Genomic DNA, 27,507 nt, shown 5'->3' on the forward strand with positions numbered 1-27,507 from the left:
TTCTTCTTATATATTTAAGGCATGGAGACCTCTTACCAATCTACAATGTGATTTTCTGCAAGGATGTGTGCCATAAGTTCACTTCTTTCTTCTCTCTTATTTTCAATCACTTAAGCTTTTTTTTTTCCTTTCAATAACTTACATTTTTTTTAAACTTCTCCCAATTTGACTCAAAACCTTTTAGATAGCAATTCTCAAGGTGCTGAAGAAGTTGACTGTTGATAATCTACTTCATTACTTTAGACAAAACTGATATAATTCAGGAAGTCACCAAAAAAATGCATCACCATCTGGTTCGGTCCTGTATACTAACTGGCAGCCAGCCTGCAGAACTGCTGTATCCTCAAAGATGGAGGGAAGTATTAGATCCCTCCATCTTTGAGTATTGGAAGTTTAATTAGTTTGACAAATGTATACATGAATGTAAGATCCATAATATAAGATTTGGATTCTGTGACATTAATATTTCAATGTCCTTTTTTTTTTTTTTTTAAACTTACTAAGTTGCTCATCACAATTATAAGTTTTTTCTCTAAACATTATTCAAAATCTTTTTTTATATAAAAATTACAGAATGTTTAACCATGATCTCTTGCAACTGAGTCATACAGAGGTGTGGTTCTATAACTTTGAATAATAAAATTAATAAATTTCACAGTGGACTCTCACTATAGCTAATTTGTAAGGACCAGAAGAACAGTATGTTACACTGAATTTCTTTTAGAATGGCATTGTACTTATGGGAATGTGGTCAGGACTTTTTAGTAGTTTATTATAGTGAGTGAATTTGTTATAGCAGTGTCTGCAATAGTACAAGTTGACCGTATACAGTAATATATGAGCACATACTTACATGAAATGTATCAGTAGTATTTAGAACATTTAAGAGCTTCTCATAATAGATTGCTGCCTTGGTATATGATGAAAGATAAAAATATTTTTCTGCTAAGATGTGCAAAGCTTGACAGAATGGTATTTCTTCATTTGAAAGATGAAAATTATGACTTTTCCATGAATATTTTTGACAGTACTTTGATTTAGAAGTCTCTGTCATAGCAGCCTAATAGAAGATAAACAAGCATAAGAAATTTCATGTTCAAACTATACTTTATCAACATATTTAAGATGCATTTCAAATTATTTCTGAATTTTAAATCAGGTGTAGTTACAAATGTTTAAATTATTCTTAAGAATTACTTTATATCTTAGCTTTACTGTTTTTAATATCCACTTTTCTGCCTCCCCCCCCCACCTACTGATTAGATCTTTACAAAACTGTGAATATCATGCTTCCTGAAACAATTTCGAAAATGTATTTTATAAATTGCAAAAAAAAAAAAAAAAAAAAAAAAGTGATGGAGCATCATATTTATTCCTTCTTTTTAGATATTTCATTAGAAACACTAAAACACAAACACTTGGCACTAAGAACACTGTTTTTAGTAAAGCAAGCAACACAAAAACAGGTGTATGGATATGAGACGTATCAATCAGAAGGAGCAACAGAGGTCTCAAACTGTTATTTTATTTTATTTATTTTTTTACCATTCTCATCTCATCTTCCCCTTTAACACAGCTCAACAGTGTGTCACAGCAAAATAAGCTTGAAAGATGCCTAATTTAATGTTATAACAGAGTGGTTAATCCTGTCTATACTGTCTACTCTTTTCTCCAAAGGATTCATTGTTTGGTGGAGATGGCAAGTTCTGCAAGTCCTGACTGTTCCGGATCATAGAATTTAATGTAATTGATGTTCATCATGATAAACAGCTGCAGATCCACCAGTTTGGTCAAAACATAACACACACTTGCACAGAATTTGCTGGACTCCAGATGGGCTAAAGGAGAAAGTTTATCTTTTGCAGAGCCTAAATTAAGCCAAAATCTGGGAGAAAGATGACAAGGAAACTCTGTAGCTATTAATGACTTTCTTGATATAACACTCATTAAAGCCATTAGTGAGGAAAGTGGAAATGGTGTAATTTATTTCTTGAGAAAGCAGCACTTCAACAGAGCACAAACAGCTAGCTCAATATATCACAGTCTTAATGGTGCCAGATTTTTGACAAAAATGAATGTCAAAGGGCATAAATGTAAAGTGCTTTTCTCACTATATAATTTCATTAACAAAATAAACCTGTAATTATTATTATTATTACATGACACCTCTAGGGAATCCAAAGACTCATCGAGGGAGGGTACCTACAACGAATCGCAACTACACCTTCGCCATCTACTGACCACCACTAGTATTTTCACAGACAATCGCAAACATCCATGTCCACAGTGGGATTCGAACCCATAGCCTTTTTGCTGGAGAGTGAATACGCTAATCACTCGGCCAACCATGCCGGTATTATAAACACAATTAATTATAAATACAAAAGTTAAAACTGGCACAATCTAATTAGCAAAGAATAATAAAAGTCCTGGAGAAGATGGCATACTAGCAAAACACATAAAATCAGATGGTTCACAGCTTCATAAGGTAATATTGAATATATTTTTAACTACAGAAAAAATTCCAGTGCAGTGCCATAAATCATTGATCTTTTTACATAAAAAGGGCAGCCGAGATGATATCAATAACTATAGGTGAATCAGTTTGCTATCACAACTGTACAAAATGTTAATATCAATTATATTAAATAGGATCACAAGGTTTTTGGATGATACACAGCAATATGCAGGACTTAGAGCAAGATTCTCTACAGTAGATCATATCCACACTATTAAACAAGTAACAGAAAAAACAAATTAAAGTAATCTTCCTGCATATTTAGTGTTCGGAGATTTTGAAAAAGCTTTTGATTCTCTATATCATTCAGAAATAATAAACAGCTTAAAACAAGTCATCCCAACAAAGTATATCCGATCATTAAAAACTGTATATCAAAACTCAACAGCCAATATAAAGCCTAGAACATTAAGGAAAGGATCTTGGTATTGGAAGAGGAGTAAGGCAAGGAGATCCTGTATCACCCAAATTGTTTTCTGCTATATTTAAGAAAAGAAAAAAAATTAAGAAATAAGAAAAAATTTTCTTAACAAAAAAAAAAAAAAAAAAAGGTCTTTTTTTATGAGAAAAACTATGGAATTAGCATCAATGGAAAAAAAATCTCAATCACTTACGCTTTGCAGATGACATTGTTCTTTTAGCAAAAAATAAAAAAGAGTTCAGGAAATGCTAATGACCTTGATAGAGAAAGCAGGAAAAAAGGTTTAAAGATTAATCTAAATAAAACCAAACTGATGACAAATTCAGATCAAACTAAAATTAACAGATAATCATACAGAAAGGAGGATTATATTTACCTTGGTCAACTAGTTAGTTTTTAAGGAGAAACAAGATAAAGAAATAAGTAGAAGAATCACACAAAGAAACAAAGAATTTTGGTTGTATAAAGATCACTTGTTAAGAGATTTGGATTCTTCAATTCAAAGAGCCTTGGACTGAAGAATGCTTCACATAACAAAAAAAAAAAAAAAAAGGGATAGAATAAGAAATACCAGAATTAGAGAGATGACTGGAGCAGATGATATTGAAGTGTTGTAAATCATGTAAGTGGATGTTGGGCTAGTCATATTAATAGACTACAAATGAAAAGTGGACAAAATTAAGCATTCAGTGGATACCAAAAGGAAAGATCATCAAAGAACAAGATGGAGGGATGATCTACAAAGATTTGACATGAGAAGGTGAACATTGGCTTAAAACAGATAGATCTGGAAAGTTAAGGGAGAGGCAGTGTTGGTGTTGTTGCAGTCAGTTGGTGGATTGAGTGGTGGAGACAGAGTTGTAGAGCAGGTGCCCGCACTCTCTCCATGAAACTGCTTCTACATATTTCACAAAAGCAGCTATTCACCCCAATCAATTCATTCAAGAGTCATCTAACTACGATGAAAACACAAGCACCAGAAAGCAGCTATGCTCATTAGTACAAGAGCTCCCATATCGCCCTAACTTGGGCAAGCCAAATGCTCGATAATCTCTCATTAAATTAACCCAACTTCTTAGAGGTATAATCCAAGGGATTGAGATCCATCGAGCCACAAAAGTCAACAGTCAACACTTAGTATCACCTCTCAAGTCTGGCTCCCACTGATAAGACCTCAATAAAGGTCGAAACTGATCTGAGTAGTGACCCTTCCCATAATGCATAGCATTATACATGTCTGCAAGGATATGTGCTTTGCATTATGGGATACTAAGGCAAGTGATGTGGTCATTAGTTTCTATATATGAGTTGTCCCAGTCCTGAAAATACTTCAGGTACAAACTTTGTTTACTTACACTTGGATAAAGGATTAAACCAAGTATATCATTTCTTGGTATCTTTAATTTATAGAAATCTAGCAGGTGCTTACCATTATTATTAGCTTTGCTCTTTTCTCCCAATTTTACCAAAACATTGCTATATGTCTTGTAATTATATCCTACTCTGCTGTTTAGACCACCAACAAGGTTCAACTTTTTCTTTGTATTAGCTGCTTTCTCTAATGCCCTGAAAAATTCCTAAACTACTTCCTCAGTAGAACTTTCTGTGGGAACAGAGGCAAAAATAAGTCTCATTGTCCAGTTCCTCATTGTGATACTTGCCCAAATCACTCTACTTTTGTCTACCCCTTAAGAATATATCCTTGTATTTATTATTGAATACTAGCTAATCGTACTTTCCTTGATTGTTATCACCTGAATATTCCTTAACATCTTGTATTTGTTGCCTTAGAAAGATATCACCTGTTTTTGCTTTCTTTGTTGATCTGGTACTTATCCAATTCTTCTGCTAGTTCCATTTCTTTCCCATTGATGCTTCTTATGTTGATGGTGCCAATCTTGAATTCTGCTGATGATGAGTTGGGATTTGTTCCAATAGCTGAATTTTTGCTGTTTGTTCTGGTAAACTAACAAAAACAACAGGGACTTGTTAACTGGGTGGTTTTTATTTCGTATCCAAACACAAGTGGTACAACATTATTTACAACAAATTAGGATACATTACAAATGAGAATAGCTTAAATAGCTTAAAACATGGAATAATAAGTAAAATATGAAGAAAAAAGGAAACTATACAAAATAAATATGGTTAGATGTTCCTCCAGTATCTTGTGCAATCAACTGTTCTTTCTGTGCAGGATATAAGATCCTCTTTTGTGATTGAAGAAGGGGGACAAGAAAATAGGTGTTCCATGGACTGGGTTGTCCCACATTCATAATTATCTGGTTCAGTGAGGTAGTCCCATTTGATGAGGTTTTGTTTGCAGAGTCCTGTCGTTCAAAGTCTGTTGAGGCTTTTCCAAGTATTCCAGTCCAAATGGGCACCACGTGGAAGATGTTTGGCTGTTGGTACCAGTATTATTCTCGGGGTATAGTGCAAGCCACTGTTGAAGTCTTGTCTCTGGAGGGTTTTTAGGTGGTTCAACAGTTGCTAGAAAGCTAAGTCAGGATCTTAGTCTTTGGGGCACTGTGGTCTGGCTGAATAGTGGGTGGCATTCATCATTCATTTGTCTGCTTCTTTCGTCAGCTGAGAATGCAGATCTTCAAATTGAAGGGGGGGGGTGCAATACTAGCCAAAGTATACAGGTATCTTAGTGGTGTTGGTTTCAGGCATCCTGTAATTAAGCAGGAGCTTTCGTTCAATGCTGGGTCAAGTTTTTCAGCATGGCAGGATCTGGATCAGGCAGACATATTCAGCAAAAGAATAGCAAAGGACCAAGGCAGAAGATCACAATGTGCTAGGGTCTGCACCCCACTTGGAGGAGGTAAGCTTTCTTAGTATATTGTTTCTTTCATTCATTTTTGCCTTTGTTTTTTCTGTGTGTGTTTTATATGAAGGAGTGCAATCGAGAGTCACACCAAAATAGATTGGGTTCCAGGAATGTTCTATATTAGAGCCTTCCCAAGAAATCTATAGCTTCCTGTTGGCTTCTTTATTGTTAAGGTGGAAAAAACCAGTCTGGGTTTTCAAGGGGTTTGGCTTTAATTGATTACTGCAATAATATGTGGTTAGACTATTTAAGGCAAGTGATAGAGTAGTTTCAATGGACTTGACATTTTTTGATTGAGTACTATGGCAAGGTCATCAGCATAGATAAAAATTCTAGTTCCTGGAAAGATGGGGAGATCAGTGATGCAGATGTTGAAAAGTAATGGTGAAAACACACTTCCCTGGGGAAGGCCATTTTTGGGGGGATGCCAGCAGCTCTTCCTACCCACCAAGTCCACAAAAAATCATCTGTTTTCCAAGAGTCATTGGATCAGGAGGACAAGGCGATAGTCTCTAGTTATTCTGTATATTTTATTTCTGAGTGTGAGATGGTTTATGGTATCATATGCTACAGTTAGGTCTACAAAGACTGCTCCTGTAGATAGTTTTTGTTCATAACTATTTTCTATATATTGAGTGCAGTTGAGAATTTGTGATGTACAGAATTTGCCTGGTCTAAAACCAGCCTGCTCAGCAATAAGATGGGGTTCAATTAGAGATTGTAGCCTATTCGAAATTAATTGTTCATAGAGTTTAAAGAGGTTGCTGAGTAGTGATATAGATCTGTAAATTTTTGCTTTTTGGAGTTTTCCCTGGTTTCAAAAAGGCCACCATTTTAAGCATGCCTCCAGATGGTTGGTATGCTTAGGGTTCTGAGGCAAGTGTTGTATAGGTTTAATAACCACTCTTTAGTCCTGGATCCAAAATGCTTAATATGTTCATTACAGATATCATCAAGGGCTGCAGATTTTCTAGGTTTTAATAGGTTTATGGCAGCATTGAGTTCAGTGATGGTGAAATCTGAGTTAATCATATTTTATTCCTCACTTGGGGTTCTAAGTATCTTATTTTTTGGGTGCTTTTTAGGGAATTTCCATTCAGCAGCAGCTGGTGAGCAATTTGATTAGCTGTTACCTGTGGATACGCATATGGCTTAGTGAAATCCTTCCTAATTCTGTTGATAAAGTTCCATACCTGTCTGCTACTATGGGTCATATCAAGAGCTTCTATTTCTTTTTTTCATGAAGAATGCCTTTCCTCTGCCATCTTGGAGCATCATTTTTCTCCTGCATGGATAGTCACCTCTGAGAAGGGGTTGGTGTTGTAAAGTTATAATTAGCATACTGGGCTTTTTTATTGGAAGTTTTTTTCCACTTGGTTAGACTATAATAAATTTAGTTTAATCCTTTATACCAAGTGTAAGCAAACAAAGTTTGCATCTGAAGGATCTGAAGGACTGAGGCAACTCGTGGTAAAGGTGAACCAAGTTCTAATCACTCCTAGTCTTAGTATCTCCCATAATGCAAAGCACATATCCTTGCAGACATGTATAATGCTATGCATTAAGGGAAAGGCCACTACCCAGACCGGCTTCAACCTTTATTGAGGTCTCGTCAGTGGGAGTCAGACGCAGAGGTGGTGATACTAAGGTGGAAGCAATGGAGAAGTCATATTTACCTATACGAGTTGCCAAAAGGTGTCTCACCTTATTATTATTAAGTTACTCTGGATTTAGAGAAAGATGTAGAAAGTTTTTTCCACTTGGTTAGACTATAATAAATTTAGTTTAATCCTTTATCCAAGTGTAAGCAAACAAAGTTTGTGCTTGAACTAAATTTATTATAGTCTAACCAAAAGTGAGAAAAAACTTCCAACATCTTTCTCTAAATCCAGAGTAACTTAATAATAATAAGGTGAGACACCTTTTGGCAACTCATATAGGTAAATATGACTTCTCCATTGCTTCCACCTTAGAATCACCACCTTTGGGTCTGGCTCCGACTGATGAGACCTCAATAAAGGTTGAAACCGATCTGGTTAGTGGCCCTTCCCTTAATGCTTAGCATTTTACATGTCCACAAGGAGATGTGCTTTGCATTATGGGAGATACTAAGACTAGGAGTGATGAGAGCTTGGTCCAACTTTACCATGAGTTGCCTCAGTCCTGAAGATACTTCAGGTGCAAACTTTGTTTGCTTACGCTTGGATAAAGGATTAAACTAAATTTATTACATACCAGGCTTGTATGTCACTGGAAAGGCATGGAATGTAGTTTGTGCGGCATCATCTGGATGTGTTTGGTGGAGATTTACCTCAGTATTTTTATAAATTGGGGATACTCTCGAGGGTTTGGAGGGACATTCTATGGAGCGGTCAAGATCTTCCATGAAACCCTTCCAATTAGCTTTTTCGAAATTAAATTGTCGTCTGTAAGAAGCTGTTTTAGATATAATGGTTGAATTGAGGCATTATAGGTCTATGGCGAGTATGTGGAATGGGACTTTAAACTTTTTTAACACAGATGTTGGATATTTCTGAGCTAACAAATATTAAGTCAGGGTTATAGCCTCGTTCCATCTGCCACTGTTGAAAGATTCAGGGAGTTTTGGATTATGTATCAAGTTTAGATAAAGGTTTTCAGCCCATTTTTCAACAAGTTCTAAATCTTCACTGGATTTTGTGTAAACCCAGTTAATACTATGGCTGTTAAAGTCACCTAATACAACAATAATCATGTATGCATTATCACTGAGCAGAATGTCGAGGAAGGAGAAAGCTTCTTCTGGTGGTTTATAAACTGAGGTGATTGAGATGTTTTTAAATGTGATTGTAATAATCTCAATGTTTCTGTTGTTTGTTGAGTCAATGGATGATGGAATTAAGTTTTCTTTTGTAAATATTGCACAACCATATTTATCATAAGGTATCTCTTTGATGAGTTTCATGCCATGGATGTAAGGTCTTGTAGCACCTTCCCCTCTGTGAGTTTCTTGCAAGCAGAGCACATTGCAGTCATTATCTCTGCAAATATTTGCTATGAGATCTTGCTTGACACTGGAGAAACCTTCAATAAATGATATTATTTTTACTTTAGGGTAGGAATTTGGGAGCATTTTAGTTCAATCACTTGCATTTGGTTGATAGCAGCTTTAGCTTCCCCTAATGGGTACTAACAGGGGTGCAGGAACAAGAACCTAGCTGCTGTGCACCCCCAACTGAGTGGTTCCCCAGATGGAATGAAATTCTGTCATGTTGTACAATCATTTTGTATTAGGGTTTAAGGTCAATAAGAATACAATTTGGTCAGCTAAATTTCAAATTGCCAGTCCATCCTCAATTCGTTCAGTATCCAGGCAGACACCTATGCACAATGAGAAGGTGAGGACTGGATTTAGGTCAGAAGCCCTGGTCAGTTCTCCACATTCCTTAAAATTCCTCCACATTTCATGATTAAGTGGAGGTCTCCTTCCAGTTATCCAGCATTAACCTTTAAGCACTGCAGTGGTATACCATTAAAAATTACAATGAATATCAACCTTAGAATCCATTTAATAATGCAAAGAATAATTAAAATTATGTTGCTGTTACAGAATAATATGTTTATAAGACTTAATTTTTTAAAACAGTCTCCATGTAAAAGCATGGTTATTCCATTTTTCTGCTAAGCGTGAATATTCCTTCTCTAAATTTTGCAAATATTTTAAAATCTTTTCCTAGTAGAAAAGATTTTAGAAGCAATTTAGAAAATGGATTTGAAACTATAATCATATAAGCACTGCCATAAATAATTTTACAATTAACAAAAGAAGAAGAAATCCACAAATATGTGCACTGGTTTCCATAAATTAAGGAGAAAAATCACAATAATTCAGGAGGTAGGAGGGGGTCATGAAAATCAGGAATATATTATGTAAAAAGTGATGCTGAGTCTGGTTATTGTATACAAATGGGAGCTGCTGTCAATGATATGAGCAAATGAGCCATGGCATAAAAGCAGGCATTTTGGAGTGACATTTCATGCCACTCAACAACATGAAATGGTTTTTTATTTGATGTCCAGAGTAAGAACAAGACATTTTCAAAATTTTTTGATATGGTTGCAAGACATCATTTAACCAATGAATTCAGGTGGCAAGCCAGCATAAGACTTCAGGCTGGCCAAGTCAAGCAGAAGTAGACAGATCATTGCATGGAGTTGTTCTGTGGCTCATGGACTGTGGAACTAATTCCAACAATCACAAACAGCATGGGCAGCCATCAGGTATAACTGCAAAGGGTGACTGATATCTCAGATTATCTACTCACTGAAACATGAGTGCTACCTGAATCAACTACAATCTAACTTTGCATCAGCTACAGGAACATTTGTATCAGTTTCCAGTGTGGACAGAGGGCCTCACAAAAGTAGTTGGCATGCTGGATGACCAGCACTTTGTGTACCCCAATCCCACACCACAGGAAAGAACATTTAAAATGGGCCAGACTCCAAGTCCCTGGACCCAAGACCAATGGGGAGGTGGGTAGCGTTTACAGACAAGTCCCAATTTGCTCTACAAAACAATACCAGGTGTGCTCTGTTGTGGAGATAACCAAGGATGTCTTATCACGCCTTTAATTTCTGTGAAAAAACACTTATGGTGGAGGTAGAATGATGGATTGTGGAGACATATCACTGGGCAGATGCAGCGACCTGTGTGCTTCCTACTGGAACCATGAATACTACAACTTATAGAGACAAGGTTATGGATTCCTATGTTCATCTGTATGTGGGTGTGATAGGGGAGACACTTATCCACATTCCTACAAGGTGATAATGCTCATCCTAAATGAGCAAAGTTTGTGGACAAACATCTTCAAGAAGAGACTACTGCATGTACTGGCCTGCAAGACAATAATCCTATTCAGCATGTCTGGGATGCAAAGATTGTGGACAAATATCTTCAAGAAGAGACTGCTGTATGTACTGGCCTGCAAGACAATAATCCTACTGAGCATGTCTGGGATGCACTAAGTAGACATGCTGTTGCACTCGATCCCCTTCTCCTCCAAAGCTTTGAAAGACTTAGAAGAGAGGGATGACCACATTCCTTATTGAGGCACTCTGACAATCTCATTTTGACTTGTTTTCACCCATTGCACCCATTTGTTACTGAATTAAATCATTTATTTACAATTTGAGTGTGTGTTTCTTTCACATCTCATATCATTATTATTATTGCATGGGCACCTCCATGGAGGTGCCCATGCAATACTCCTTCAAGGAGTATTGACTCCTTGTGGGAGACCCAAACTATCCACACAATATCATACTTCTCCTTGAACCCATTAGACAAAGCACTCACAAATGACTCTGGCAAATCATTCCACTCATTCACAACACTCCAAGCAAAAAATCTAGTCATCACACCCCTACTAACCACAACTTTATTCAACTTCCAGGGATGACCCCTTATTCTGGCCCCTCCAGCCAAGTGGTGAAACATTTTCCCTGCATCAATCCTATTAAAATCCTTCAAGCAACTTAAATGTTTCTATCATATACCCTCTTTTTTCTTCTGTCAACAAATTTCTGCAATCCACACACCTCAATCTATCTTCACAGGGAACATTCCACAGACCACTCACCTCTGAATCTTCACCACCATTCCCACATCCCCAAGAAACCCAGAAGATCAGACCTGAGCACAGTAATCCAGATGTGGACATATCAAGGTCTTATAAAGAGGAATAACAACTTCCTTATCTCTACTTGTTAGTGTGTTCTTCAATAGCCAAGTAATCTTTTTGGCTAACTTAGCAACATGTCCTCTCTAAACTTTAACTCTCTGTCTACCACCACCCCTAAATCTCTAGCTCCCTCTATTTCGTGGAGTACAGTGCCATCACTGTGATACACAGCTCGTAATCTGTTTATCCCAAAATGCATAACTTGACATTTTGCCACATTGAACTGATACTCATTATCTTTTGCCCATAGTGACAGCCTATTTAAATCACCCTGCAAGTTCTCCACATCACTTTGATTAACTATTACTCTACCTAATTTTGTTTCATCAGTAAACAACCGAATATTTCCTTTCAAGTTATTTTCTATATCATTTATGTAAAAATTAAACAACAATGGTCCCAGCACTGAACCTTGAGGCATAACACTAGTCACCTGTTTTCACCTTGATTCTGCCCCTCCATATACCACCTTTTGATATCTGTTCAGCAGCCACCCTCTTTTCCACTTAACCATTGTCATATCCATCCCCATTTGTTCTAATTTATGTAACAGAGTTCCATTGATATTCTGTCAAATGCAAAATCCATCACAATCACTGTACTGAATTTCCTTTATCCAATTCTGTTGTTACTTTATTATAAAAAGTTAGTAAATTACTAATGATTGACCCGTCACAAAGCCATATTGCACCTCATACAGTATCATATTTTTTATCTATCCATTCTTGAATTCTCTTTTTGACCAATTTTTCCAGTACTTTTACCACCAAACCTGAGATACTGATTGGTCTATAATTTGATATTGCAGTATTAGAACCTCTCTTATGCAAGGGAATTATTTTGCTATTCTCCCTTGGAACTCTACCCAAGCTGAGACTTAAATTAAAGAGCCTAGTCAGAGGCATTACCAGTTCTTTTGCACATTCTTGCAAAACCCGAGCTGACATCCCATTTAATCCCACACCTATATTTACACTGAGATTCTGCAATATTCTAAGAACCTCCAATTCATCCACCTCTGTTCTCACATCAGTGTCTGTCATATGTTAAAGCAGTAACCTTATTAGGATGATATACTCTTGCAAAGTCATCACTCAGTAACTTGGCTATTTTATCCACTTCTGTCACCTCGTGACCATCATTACTCATTAAAGTTACTCTTCCACAGTCATGCTTCCTCTTACTTGCCACATAACAAAAGAACTCTTTTGGATTTCCTTTGGCCTTCTCAGCTAGATTCTTCTACTAATCTGATTTTGATTTTAATTTGCCTTCTTTTCCATGCTGGTTACCTTTCTCTTTATATACCCTCCACAGCATCATACCACTTTTCACTAAATTGCATAAAATTTCATCATACAGGTTTTGAGTTATTGTGATTTTTCTCTTTGCATCTTAATTTATGGAAACTAGTACTACATACTTTTACCTACATACATACCTGTACTAAAATGGTCAAAGCTTGCAATTCTGAATTTAAATCCACTTTTTGTTTGAAGGACACTGCTATATTCCAGAGTGGGAGAAGGAATGTACTATCTTCTGTTACAGCTTTGCTGAACCAATGATTTGCAATATGATAATTACCCTGCAAATTCAAAATAAACATCCAATTATGCACTTCAAAAACACTGATGAAGATATATAATCAATTCAGTAACATATAAGTAAGAATGTGTAGAGTAATAATCAAAATTCTGTAAAGTAAAATTCTCTTGCAACAAAAACAAATGCAAAAAACTTGTAATTCAGATGTACTAGATGAACTTTTTTTAGATGTACTAAATGCTTCTAAAAAGTATCAAAAGGTACAAAAAATATACTATTTTATCAAAGATAGGCCTATTACATATGAAACTGGTTGTTCCCCAAGATACTCCATGACACTATCAATTGTGTCAGAGTGCTAATAAATTATTACATCTTGCAGAGAGGATAATTATAAGAGGATCCAATTCAGCTCTTCAGATCAGAAATATACCTATAAGGAAGGCAGAGAAATATTTTTTTGTTGTCATTCCCACACATCTCTGGTTTTCAAATTCTTACCGACTCCTATTTGGATATCATTCTTTTTTATGAAAGAGGTCATTTGCTTTGATGCTATTGGGATTTTTTTTCCCCCAGCACATCTTTAAAACATTTATCATTCTGTATCTTACTGATAAAGGGGTTGAAATATAAATATTTCAACCTTTATTCACAGAAGTTGATACCAAGAAAATTATTTTCTAAATGGGCTGCCACTTAAACAGATAAGATATCCTTAATCTTAATCTCAACCAATATCCTAAATTCAATAGTTGAGTTTTAAATGATACTTCTGACACAGAAACATGAAAGTAAAAGAAAGTTTATTAATAATATATATATAAATATTTCAATGTGAAACTTACAAATTGTCATCAACGTGGGCAAATAAACCTCCTTTCACATACTGATAGGTATAACAGGATTCAGAATATCATCTGCCTCAACAAACTGTCATTATCTGAAAACAACACACATCATAATCTACTCCAACTCCAATTGACCAAAAACAGGAACTGGACACCGTCAGAAAAATTCTGCTGCATAATTCAACCTTTCAAAGAAGATCCAGTGTATCATAGATACTTAAAAGCCCATTCCTGGGCACTTCAACTCTGCAAAGAGTCCTAGTTCTGTATCTTACTGATATTCTGATATCTCAGAACCAATATCAAGAATCCTGAAAAAATACAACCTTGTGTCTTGTAGTTTTTTGTGTTAAAACTTAACTAAGATTTCTCCTAATTTTTCTTTGATTCATCTCTCCCAACATAACTTTCCTATGTTTGGATTACTTTTGTTTTATTTACCTCAGCTAAGGTTAACATAATGCATTTCTTCTTCTGCTGCTAGCGTATTTAACTTCCAAGCTTCTTGGCTGCATGTAACATTTCCTCTGCTATTTTCTATCGTACTCGCCTCTCCTCTGGTCCAATGTAGGATTCTCATCTCAACCAAGTCATTCAATGTCACCCTCCCAGCATCACCACAGTACTCTTCTCATTACCTTCCATCACATCTTAAATATTTGTTTAACTATTCTTTCCCTTCACATATTTTAATCAATATTAATTAAAATATCCATTGTTATATTATAGCCAAACAGCAAGCAAAGTTTGCCTTTGGAAACACTACCAGTTTCAACAGTTACTGTGAGCTTGCAAGAATACAACCTTCACAATGGTTTGCCTTAATACTGCACTAATTAAAAAGTGTGAGCTCTGCCAAAAGTCCATATATGTCTTTTGTTAAGGCAATTTTTGTTATTAGTGTCTTTATTATGTTGTTTCAAAACCAACATGTTTTGGAATAGATAGTTGAGAGTTGTTTGCTCTCACTAGAAATGAGACAAAATCTTCAAAGTAAGCTCACATTTGAAAGATGCAGTTTCCATAAGTGAATCGTGAATGGTACATAAATCATAAATAAACATTGAAGAAAAGAGCCATAAAGGCTTCAAAATTGGCACGGAACATTAAGAGAAAAGCTAACAAACATTTGTCATTTTATAGACAATTAGATTAGGCAAATAACATTTATCTCTAACAAAGTATGAAAACTTTTCAAGTTTTCATACTTTGTTTTCAATGTTTTCAAGTTTTCAATGAAAGATTGAGAACTTACAAGAATATGGCCTTTAGCATAAATTGACTTATTGCACTAGTTAAGAGGCATTGACTATCTCCAGGAACCATAACCTTTGTTAATATTTGCCTTTTTTTTTAAGCACTAATTTTATTAGGGATATTTAAAATATCCCTAATAAAATTAGTGTTTAAAAAAAAATATATATATATATATATATATCTCTAATAATTTTATTAGGGATATTTTAAATATCCCTAATAAAATTAGTGATAAAATGATAAAAAGACAAAATTTTAAAATATCCCTAATAAAATTATTAGAGATATATATATATATATATATATATATATATTTTTTTTTTTTTTTTAAACACTAATTTTATTAGGGATATTTACAATACCAGTATTTTCTTTTGGGGTGCTTAACGATTAAAGCTGTATAACTGAAAGGAGAGCTCCATATAGCATTTAAAGAAATGCGGAGAACCGACCAGGACTTCTGACCTAATGTCCAATCCTCACCTTCTCATGGTGCACCCTGTAGGGTATCTATCTGGATACTGAACGAACAAAGATGGGCTGGCCAATTTGGGATTTAGCCGACTAAATTGTATTCTTATTGGCTTAAACCAATATACAAAATGATGGTACATGACAAAATTTCATGCCAGCTGGGGTGTCACCTGGTTAAACAAGGCCACAGTTGTGTTCGCCAGTGAACCAGGGCAAACAGCGAAAAGTTAGCTACTGGAACAAATCTGAAAGCACACCCCAACTTGATATCACCAGAGTAAAAGATTGGTACTATCAACATAAGAAGCCTGAATGGCAAAGAAATGGAGCTAGCGGAGGAATTAGATAAGGACCAGATCGACATAATAGGGGTGACTGAAATAAAAAAGACAAAAACTGGTGAGATCTTTCTGAGCAATAAATACAAATGTTATATTCAGGCAATGACAATCAAGGAAAAGAAGGAGTAGCCGTAGGATTCAACACAAAATATGAGGCTAATCTTCTTGAATGGCAGGCAGTCTCAAGTAGAGTGATGTGGGCAAATATCAGAATGCGGAATGGGATAATGAGACTTATTTGTGCTTATGGTCCCACAGAAGGTTATACTAAGGTAGAAGTGGAGGAATTTTTTGATGCTTTAGAGAAAGCAACTGACACAATGAAAAAGGAAAAATTGGTCCTTGTTGAGGATCTAAATAGCAGAGTAGAAAATGATTGTCAGACATACAAAAATATTTTGAGAAAATTTGGAAAAAAAGATCAAAGCTAATACCTCTTGGATTTCTGCTCAGGACATGGACTGGTTATTATTAACATCATGTTCCAACATAAAAATGTGCACAAATTTACATGGAGAGAAGAGGCAAGGAATAAGAAAAGTTTCATTGACTATGTTATTGTTGATAGTGATGTTTTCTCCCTGGTGCAGGGCACCAGAGTGTACAGAGGATTTGAAATTGGAAGTGATCACTATTTAGTCTTGAGCAGGATAAAATTGAATTTCATATTGAAAAGAATAACATGTAAGAAAGTTTCAAAGCGAATAAAAGTTGAGCAGCTCTCAGATGTGAACTATAGACTAAAATACACAAAGATTATTGAAGAAAAAATGAAAGAGTTTGAGAACAGCAACCAAACCTTGGAGATTCAGTAGCAAACCTTGAAGAAAACCCTGATTGATTCAGCCAGACATGTGATGAGGTTGTCTGCAAGGATAGAAAAATGAGAACTCTATGGTGGACACAGGAAGTTAAAGAGGCAGTAAAGGAAAAGAAGAAAGCATATCAAAAGTTCCTGGCAAATAAGTCAGCTTGTGCTCTTAGAGAATACAGAGACAAATGTAAGAAAGCTAAACACTGTGTAAAACTAGCTAAACAAAAGTCATGGGAGGACTTTCGCAAGAACATAGAAAATAAATATCAAGAAGGTGGTAAGATATTCTGGAGGTTGTTGAAGAAACTAAGAATGGAGGAAAGAGTGCTGTAAAAGGAGTTAGAGATGATAAAGGTGACATGAAAACGGGGAAAAAAAGATATCCTTGAAATATGGAGCAATTACTTCGAAAAATTGCTAAATGAAACAAGCAGTGATGACAGCACAGTGATAAAAAACACTGACCAGGCATGCAGGCAGGAATACATATCCACACTTGAAGTAGAAAAAGCCATCAAAGGCTTGAAATGTGGAAAGGCAGCAGGAGTAGATGATATTCGACCAGAAATGCTGAAGTATGGTGGTATAAAAGTCTTACAGTGCTGCACTGCATAGTTCAGAATTATTAATCTGTTTAATTGACTAATTAAATTATTAATTTAATTAGTCAATTAAACAAATTCATATGGAATAAGAGAGAAATTAGTCAGAACACTAAATTAGCTGTATACAAGACAGTGTTCAAACCAGTTTTAACTTATGGATCGGAGAGCTGAGTCAGAAGTAAAACACTTGACCAAAGACTAGAGACCACAGATATGAGAGTCCTGAGAAAGATTAGAGGCATGAATAGATCGCATCAATGGCAATATCATATTAAAAATGAGGATATTAGGAAAGAACTTGACATTGTCAGCATCCAGGAATGCATTAGCAGAGCTAATCTCAGGTGGTATGGTTATGGTCACTTAAACAGAATGGGCAAGGAAAGATTAGCAAAGCAAGTGTTCTTTGCCAGGTTGGTAGGAAAATGACCCAGAGGAAGACCAAGATATAGGTGGATTGATACGGTACAGAGTGCCTTAGATGATAGAAATATAAGATCTGATAATGTTGGAGTCTTGACAAGTAACAGATTGATTTGGAGGAAAATTGTAAATATGAAGTTAGTAATGATTTAAATTTTTCATGTAGTACTATCATATCCTGTACAACCCTTGAGGGCACATGTCAGGAATTTGATGCAGATGATGATGTATTTTCTTTTAATTAAAAAAATAAAAATTTTGATATTTTTTAATAAAGTTAACATGCAGCTCCATAAACCAGTGCGATATTCAGAGAGAGAGATTTTGGTTCTAAACAGATTTTTCTGGTAGCGTTGGATAAGAAATTGGAGAGAAATAGCTGCCAAGCCAGTGAAAACTTTAATCAAAAGCACTAATAAAAGGTGACTGTATGGGTTCCTTATTACCTTACTCAGTTAATGTTTTCCTTTTTCTTTTTATGTAAAAATTACCTTATTCATTCATGCCTTATTTCATCATCACTGTCAAGAACCAAGAATTAAGTATCAACATGCTCATATTTATTACCATTTATTTTACTTAACGATTAATGTTGATTTACTGTATATTAGGTATCGTTAATCATCTGCACATGCAGTATATTAATGCTTTCATAGGGTCCCAGATACTATATATTAAAGGTTAAAGTCAGGGGATCAAGCTGGACAAGATTAATGACCTCCTTGACAAATCCTAGAGTGGGATAGTACCGGTTCAAAGAATCAGAAACCTAGTGGGAAAAATATGGCAGCTCCATCGTGATAGAAATTCATATGGTTCGATTAGTTGGCCTCTAACAAAATAATACCATATATTTACCAAATCATGAGGAATTCATGCGGTATGAAGTTTTTCCCTGGTCCATAAAATGCTTATGAGTACTATTGGCTCTATCTTGCATAAACATTACTGCAGCAGTGAATAAAGTGAACCTGCACATATCAGAATTTTCAAGCACCTAACAACAAGAGTTTGTTCATGACTCATAATCTGCCTCTTCAAAGTACTGTATTTCTTGCAAATGGTGTAGATATAAAATCCTTTTGACTTCCAAACAGTCATTTCAACAACTCCAAGGCATGTGGATATTGGTATGGTACTTTATACATGTTCCATAACTGCACTATACTATTTAAAGCACATGATTTTGAACTTGATGATTAATGTTGATTTAAGTTACAAAACCAAATGATGCAATTTCCCAAAACAATACAAGTTGTTAATCAAGCACAAGTTATACTGATGTATTGTTAATAACACATAAGTTGGGAAATTGCCATTAGAAAAACTATAAATGAAGTAAATGCCAAAATACTCCTCATCCAGAGACTTAGCCAGCACATCTTTTGGGGGCAAAAACACAAAGTTGGTCCATTCAGTACCATATAATGGAATACTGTTTGACAAGCTCCGAGAGCCAACACTTCAGCATAAAATTTTATTACTGAAATAGTCAAATGGTTCACTTTTTTCTTTGGATATTAATTCACCAGATCATCTGAAAAGCTAAATATCTCTATCTGCAGGAATATGACCTCAAATAGATATTTTCATACTACTCCAAACAACTAAGACCTTGCATATCAGGTAATTTTAGCCCTTGTCACACATGACTGCCATCATAATCTTACACAAAATGGTTATGACAACTTCTGAAATTCACCATTTCTTTTTACCAACACACAGACTTAATACATACATACATATCCTGACAATGAAAAAATCACAAATTATATTTCTCTTCACTATAGTGATTCCATTAGTATCAAATAAGACAAAATTCTGAAAGAATATAAAATCAAAACATTATTGTTCCCTTCATAAAAATATGATCTTGCTCAGGTTTATTAAGTCTAATAGTCCTCTAAAATATCCTAAAGTTTATTTATTGTCTATGCTGTGATTTTAACACTCCTACTATAAGCAGAAGGAAAAGTTACTGAGTAATGGTTATGACAAATTCACCATCTGAAAACTTTTTACCAATGCACAGACTTGACACACACAATATCCTAAAAATGAAAAAATTACAAATTATATTTCTCTTCACTATCAAATAAGACAGAATTCTGAAAGAATATAAAATCAAAACATTATTGTTCCCTTCATAAAAGTACAATCTTATTCAGGTTTATTAAGCCTAACAGGCCTCTAAAATATCCTAAAGTTTATTTATTGCCTATGCTGTGATTTTAACACTCATACTATAAGCAGATGGAAAATTTACTGAGTGATTCATCTTAGAAAGCAAGTAAACTGGACAAACAGGATATCAGAGATGTGAGGCCACCTCTCTTAAGGTATGTGTTATTCTCAACTAATCCAAATGACAGCCGAACAGAAACACACCAAATAATTTGAATGGGCCTGATATATAATAGGTTATTACTATTAAGATATTAATAATAATACAGTATGATGCAAAAAAACAATACTGAATAACTACAACAACATATGTTATGGAGTAAATGAGTTTATTAACAAAGAACTATATGTTTACGCATGAATTAGAAATTATATATTTCAAGACAGGTTTCGTAGCACATGTGAAGGTTCTCTGTCATCTTGAAGAGGGTTGGGGACATCTGCTGGACATATTGTGTAATTTTATCCCTTTAGTTCATCAAGTTTCGAAGGCAAGTCATGGTGGAATACCCATTCCTTCAACATATCCCAAACAAATACATCAAGTGATATAAGATCAGGAGAACATAAAAAGTACAGGAATTCTGTGAACCTCAAAATGAGCCTCCCAGGGAAGTGTTCTGATAAATAAGATGAAAGAAATGATTGTAGTGGCTGGAACAAATTATTTAAAAGGTGAAAAGTTTCCTCTCTCATAGCAAACTTTTCACCTTTTAAATCATTTGTTCCAGCCACTACAATCATTTCTTTCATCTTATTTATCAGAACACTTCCCTGGGAGGCTCATTTTGAGGTTCACAGAATTCCTGTACTCTTTATGTTCTCCTGATCTTATATCACTTGATGTATTTGTTTGGGATATGTTGAAGGAATGGGTATTCCACCATGACTCGCCTTCGAAACTTGATGAACTAAAGGGATAAAATTACACAATATGTCCAGCAGATGTCCCCAACCCTCTTCAAGATGACAGAGAACCTTCACATGTGCTACGAAACCTGTCTTGAAATATATAATTTCTAATTCATGCGTAAACATATAGTTCTTTGTTAATAAACCCATTTTAGTAATAATGGAAATTATTACTAAAATGGGTTTATTAATCTAGTAATAGAAAACAATTAGTGGAAAAAAAATTAGTGGAAAAGAAAACATCTAGTAATAGAAAAGAATTAGTGGAAGTAGCAAAAGAAAAGAGTGAGAGAGAGTTAAAATAGTGAGTCTGTTGCTGTGGAATGACAAAGCAGAGTTGAGAAGGAGGGCCATAATTGCAAATGACTATGTGTAGGTTATGCAGGAGGAGAAGTGGTGTGGAGTTTGTGGATATGTAGAGTGAGTATGACGAGCGAAAGGAACTTATACAAGAAGGATGGTTTGCATCTGAATGGATTTGGTGTTCAGAGACTGGAAAAATTGCTGCTGAATGAAGTGAAAGTAGATGTGCAGAATCAGGGAAACTAGGGCTTTTTTGGGTGGGGGGGGAACTGTTGAGTAAATATGCAGGCATCAATGAGGCGGCTGAGTGTAAGAATGTGTATAATATGCCTGAGTTAGTATGAAGGATAACAAACCAGAATGGGATATTAGTATAAGGCATCAAGATAGGGGTGGGAATGGGGGGCTTTTTGCACTTTATGTACACTAATGCCAGGAGTATTAGGAACAAGCAGGATGAATTTTTGGCCTTGGTTGGCTCTTTCTGGCCACAGGTTATTGGCATTAGTGAGACATAGCTAACAGAAGATGATATAGTTAGTGGGATAGAATGTGAAGGGTATAGTGTGTTCAGGAAAGACAGAGAGAAAAGAATGGGGGAAGAGTGTTATCAATGATAGCTGATGAACTGCAGCCAAAGAGAATAGAAGATCAACTGCAGGATAGTGAAAATAGCACGTTTGAGGCAATCTAGTGTGAGATTGAGGCCAGCAGAACAAATTATGCCGTTGGGTGCTGCTATAGACCAGGTGATGGAATAGATGGAGATACTATGCATTGACAAATAGACTCAATGAGTAGAGGACAGGTAATTATTATGGGGGATTTCAACTATGGTAACATTGATTGGAAGGAGGAGAGGACAGAGGAAGGAAATGGATTTTATGCAGTTACTAAGGGATAACTACCTGAGACAACATGTAATAGAATATACTAGGGGTTCAAGAGTGCTCAATCTAGTAACTGCATCTGAGAATTTGACTATAATGAATAGGGCCACATTGCCACCAATTGGTGAGAGTGATCATAAGGTTCCACACATTTAGCCACCTGCCAGGTGGCTAAATGTGTGGAATTTTCAGTTAAGACAGGGTTATATGTGAAATTATATATGTGAAATTACCATCTTCCAAAATGAATCAGGCAGGAATAAAATGGCATTCATTCCTGAAGCCAGATTGTTACTACCTATGGCAACAAGCAGTTAAACATGAAAGCAGAGGGTGCTAAGAATCCCTGAGTAACCAGATCACAATCTCCCAAGCAATCTCCTAAGCTTACCTGGGTCAGTGTCATGCCATGTAAAACTGCAAGGGCTGGATATTGATAGTGCATGGGAAGTGGTAAAGGAATGTTTGAGGGATGTAATGGTTGACTGCATACCTAGAGTCTGGAGAGGAAATCAAGTAGGAGTTAAATGGATGAAAAACACCATTAAGCTTGAGCTTAAAAAAAAAAAAAAAAAAGAAACAATTGTGGAGGGAATTTAAGGAGAAAGGTGACCTGCAGGCACATGACCAGTACAAAGCACAGGCTAGAAGGGTAACTAGTGTGGTAAGAAAAGCAAAAACAGATTATGAAAGGAAATTAGCAACGCAAGCTAAAGAGAATCCCAAACAGTTCTTTCGATATGCTGCAAGTAAAAGAAAAAATGTATATGACAGAATGATTTCAAGGAATGCCAATGGTAGGGAGGTAACTAAACCAGTCGAAATAGTAGAATTACTATGCGAACACTTTGCAAGAGTATATCATCCAGGCAGTGATATTGCAGGAATGAGGGAACCAATGGCTTATACAGGAATTGAATAGTATATATTACAGAACCTTAATGTGAATACATCTGTGGGGTTAGATGGTATACCAGCTCGAATCTTGTGTGAAGCAGCAAAGGAATTGTCAGTGCCCTTGACCAAAAATGTTTAATTTAAGTCAGCTCTGGGCTAGTCCCGATGAGGTGGAAAGAGGGGAAAATAGTTCCATTGCGTAAAGGAGACTCCAAAACTGGTGTTGCAAATTAATGACAGATCAGCATATCAGAAGTCGTTGTCAAGGTATTGGAGAAGTTAGTCAAGAGCGAAATACAGGAATGGATAGATGGAAATGGGATACTGTATGGGAGTAGCATGATTCTGTGAAGGGTAGAACATGCCTCAGTAATTTGCTCACGTTTTATAATACAGTGATGGCTGAATTGGGTAAAGGTAATGGGTTTACAGTGATACTGCTGGACTTTGCTAAGGCCTTGGACAGGATACCACATGGAATTCTAATCAGTAAACTAAACTACAGCATATGGGGATGGATATAGGGTTGGTGAAATGGGTAGGAAGGTGGTTGATGGAGAGATATCAGAAAGTAGTTTATTCAGGAGTAGAGTCCAAAAGAAGGCCTGTGACTAGTGGTGCGCTGCAGGGTTCTGTTCTTGGACCACTGCTATTTAATTTGTTCATTTATTTACTGATGATGCAAAGTCAGGTAGAGCAATAGTGAATACACATGATGTCAAAAGTTTGCAGGATGATTTGGTTAGATTGGCAAGGGAGAATGGATGTCAGTTTAATGTGGCAAAGTGTAAGATTATGCATTTTGGGGTGAAAAGATTAGCAGCAGTATACCACATTAGTGGAACTGTACTCCAGGAAATTGACAAAGCCAGAGATTTGGGAATGTTGGTGAATGGGGAGTAAATGTTTAGGTGACACATAGCAAAAGTGGCTAAATCAGCTCATCAGATCACTTGGCTACTGAAGAATACTTTGACAAGCAGGTGATTGTTTCTCTTTATCGAGCAATGATAAGAAGACCCTATCTTGACTACTGTGCACAGATTTGGGTGCCAGGGTTTCTTGGTAATGGGGAGGAGGAGGAGGTAGAGAGGATCCAGAGGTGAGTGACCAAGAAGGGCAGCTGGTCTATGGAATGAACTGTTGGATCCTACTTGTTCTTAATCTATACTTTGGATCCGACATGTTAGTCACTATGATGTTCTTAAACAAAGTTATAAGTTGCTAGTTGATTTCTAATACAAATATAGAGAAAATTTATATTTATAGACTGCGCCACTCTATATCTGAATTAGTTCAAGAATTGAAGATAAACCAACTCACAACTATCTCTCTTTTATGTGATGTTATTAATTATACTGGCCGAGTATATTTAACTTACTTAATTTTCCCGCTTTGGTTCGAATATTTTATGAATGGTGCAGTAAAAGAGATTTAGGCAAAATACAACTTTAGATAAACAAAAACAAACATTTAATTTTAAAATCATAAATTTTACACTTAACTTCAAATCAGTAATTAAGATATCACAAACTCTTCAGCTTCTCCGATAAGTACAATCATACAAACTCTGACAAGATAAATCTGATACCTCTACATTACAGTCTTCTCACAGTTTTTTAAGTTCCAAGATATAATAAAAATTTCAGTAATTTTTCTTCACAAACAAACAAACACTTTTAATTTTATGCTTCTTTTAATTCTCCGTGATAGTTACTGTTAACATCAGGGAATTCTAAGATGAAACTCACACACTTCTCTGAACAGAAATATTAAAGTTGGAATAATCTTACTGTTAATTTTCTTCCTTCATCAACATACACACAAACACTTTTTATAACTGTAAACACTTTTAACAATAAACAGCACTCATTAAAATAAATCTTCTAGCATTAACTGAATTAATTTACGGGAACAATACATATAATCAGATGTTCTTGTATGAAGCACTACTGATTACTCTTGAATTAGGGCAATACACAATAATTCTTTAACTTGGGGTTTTATATGTACAGATGTTCATTCCTCCGGCATTCAAATAATTCTTTAGGCACTATAATTCTAAACACCGCTATCATTAAACACAACCCTGTTGCCTCTATTTATTCTCTAGTTACTTCTTACTATGCTTCACATTTCAGTGTCTCCTTGAAAGGTCGGCCCTGAAAATAAATCTCAACTAAAATATCGCTAGTCATTCAGTAGTCACTCAGCTATCTTCCGTTGCTTTATTTGTTATTCAGAAACTTATTAGCTAACTGCTTCTCATTAATAGTTGCTTGAGTGACTTGCCGACTCGCTATTATCACACTGTGATTGCCGAATGCCCGATTCCAGACTAATGCCAACCTCTCTCTAATAAATCTCTAATCTCCTAATTAATTAATAATTCCAGCGTTCGTTGCTTATATATCTGTTTTTCCCCCTACATTGCTCACGTCATTTCTTTCTAAAAACTCTTTTCAATAAACCTCACATGGTGTTCCAAAACGTGCTCACTCACTTACATACGTTTCCATGACAACAAAACAAAATATAATAAAATTGAGCTATTACATAACGTTAAACTTTACAAACAGGAATAAATAAGGAATATTTACATTTCAAATAACATGCAGTTAATTTATCAAATACAAATTCTTATAATATTAACACAGTAATAAATAAAATAGCTTAATAATATTTTATCACAGAGTTTTTCTACTATTAATACATACTAGATAAAATTAAAGGTAGTTATATGAATATTAAATTATAAACAACTGATTTACATTAAATAATATTTACAAATGTAGCCTTTGCCATGGTGGATTATGTTGGATTCTGAGGAGAATATTAATAATTTAAATTTCTCTTCATTCAGAATCCAACAGAACCTTACGAGAACAGGTTGAACATTTGTGGGTTACAGAAATTGGTTGATATGCGTAAAAGGGGTGATATGATTGAGACATTCAAATTAATGAGGTGTTTTTACAAGATTAATTCAGAGGAAATTTTTCAGAACAGGTCTGGTGGCGAGAGAACTAGGGGCCATCCATGGAAACTGAGCAAGAGTGCAGTTAGGGAGGGTGTTAGAACTAGATTTTTTACTTGGAGAGTGGTGAATAAATGGAATAAGCTGCCCGAGTCGGTTGTGGGTGCCATGACTGTGAATGAGTTCAAATCAAAGTATGATAGATACTGTGTGAATGCTGAATAGTTCTTGACACGATGTTTAGGGCCTTCCTCAATGAGTCTAAAGATTCCTTGGAGTCCCATAATAATAATAATAATAAAATAAGCTCTAGAATCACGTATGTGTGACAGGTTGCTTTATTGTTGGAATACCTGTGCACGAAATGGGATGTTTTTTTTGCACAACACATTCTTTACAAATCCTAGGTGAATAACTAATGCATTCTCAATGTAGCATTCGCTATTCAAAGTCATGGTTACACCAGCCTCTTCAATGAGGTTCAGTTCAATTATGCCATGACTGGAAACTGCACACCATGCGATAACCTTGTCGCTGTGAAGAAGTTTCTCTTGGATAAATTCAGGTCTTGAGAAACCAAGAAACCAGTAGGTTTGTCTGTTTACATGACCACTCAGATGGAAATGCACTTCATCTGAGAACCAGATATTATGAAAGAAGGACAGTTCTTCAGAGACATTGGCTAGCATGCGTACCCAGTATACTCATACACAGTATACAAAAACAACAACTGAAGAACATATTGTGGAGTATTCTAAGTATTTTTTATTACCACTTTAATAATTAGATATGATGGTGTAGTTATAGTGTGACAGTGTAATTTTGAGACTGGCAATCCCATGTGAAAATACTGCCATTTACCAATCTGCAGTGGACCAGTGTGGTAAATTATGATCATCTTCCAAAATGAATCAGGCAGGAATAAAGTGGCATTCATTCCTGAAGCCAGATTGTTACTACCTATGGCAACAAGCAGTTAAACATGAAAGCAGAGGGTGCTAAGAATCCCTGAGTAACCAGATCACATTGCCATTGGAAAATAGACTTGGAACTTGAAACTCTAGGACTCAGAGCAGTGAAACACACTTAACTGAAACAACTGAAGAGTCAAAATGACTAAAATGAGACAAGTCTTGGACTGTGTGAAGTTAGACGTAATGGTGAAGAAAATTTTCAATTAAATATAGACATACTGTACTATAGAGGCCAAAGATAAGGAAACAATTAGTGGAGTTTGATTTCATGATTAACAAAAAAATTTAAGAACAATCAATAGCAGAATTTGACAATGTACATCTGATCGAATAGATGTCCAAATTCCAAAAAAGATGCACTCTGAAAATCATCCAAGTCTATGCACCAACAATCAGTCATACTGATAAAGAAACTGAAGACTTCTATCATTATGTATCCCAACTTTACAACAAAGGAAAAATTCAAAATTGTCATGAGAGATGTTAATACTGGAAGTGGTAGACAATAATCAAACAAAACTTCAATGGGAAATTTTGGATGTGGCACACGAGATGATAGAGA

At 35.5% G+C, this 27,507-nt stretch overlaps 1 protein-coding gene across 1 annotated transcript in view; it reads right to left on the reverse strand.

The window, feature by feature from the left end:
• LOC150094368 (uncharacterized) overlaps positions 1-27,507 on the reverse strand; it is a 157,367-nt gene that overhangs the window by 35,918 nt on the left and 93,942 nt on the right. Inside the window, exons 9-10 of the mRNA XM_090412453.1 lie at positions 12,937-13,083; positions 854-1,060 (exon numbers count right to left, since the gene is read on the reverse strand). Coding sequence (XP_090268579.1) covers positions 854-1,060; positions 12,937-13,083 — 354 coding nt within the window. The remainder of the gene's footprint in view (positions 1-853; positions 1,061-12,936; positions 13,084-27,507) is intronic.

This window comes from Typopeltis vanoorti, chromosome 22 (assembly GCF_054136105.1).
Source record: "Typopeltis vanoorti isolate ZY-2024b chromosome 22, IOZ_Tvanoo_1.0, whole genome shotgun sequence".
In the NCBI taxonomy this organism is placed as follows: domain Eukaryota; kingdom Metazoa; phylum Arthropoda; class Arachnida; order Uropygi; family Thelyphonidae; genus Typopeltis; species Typopeltis vanoorti.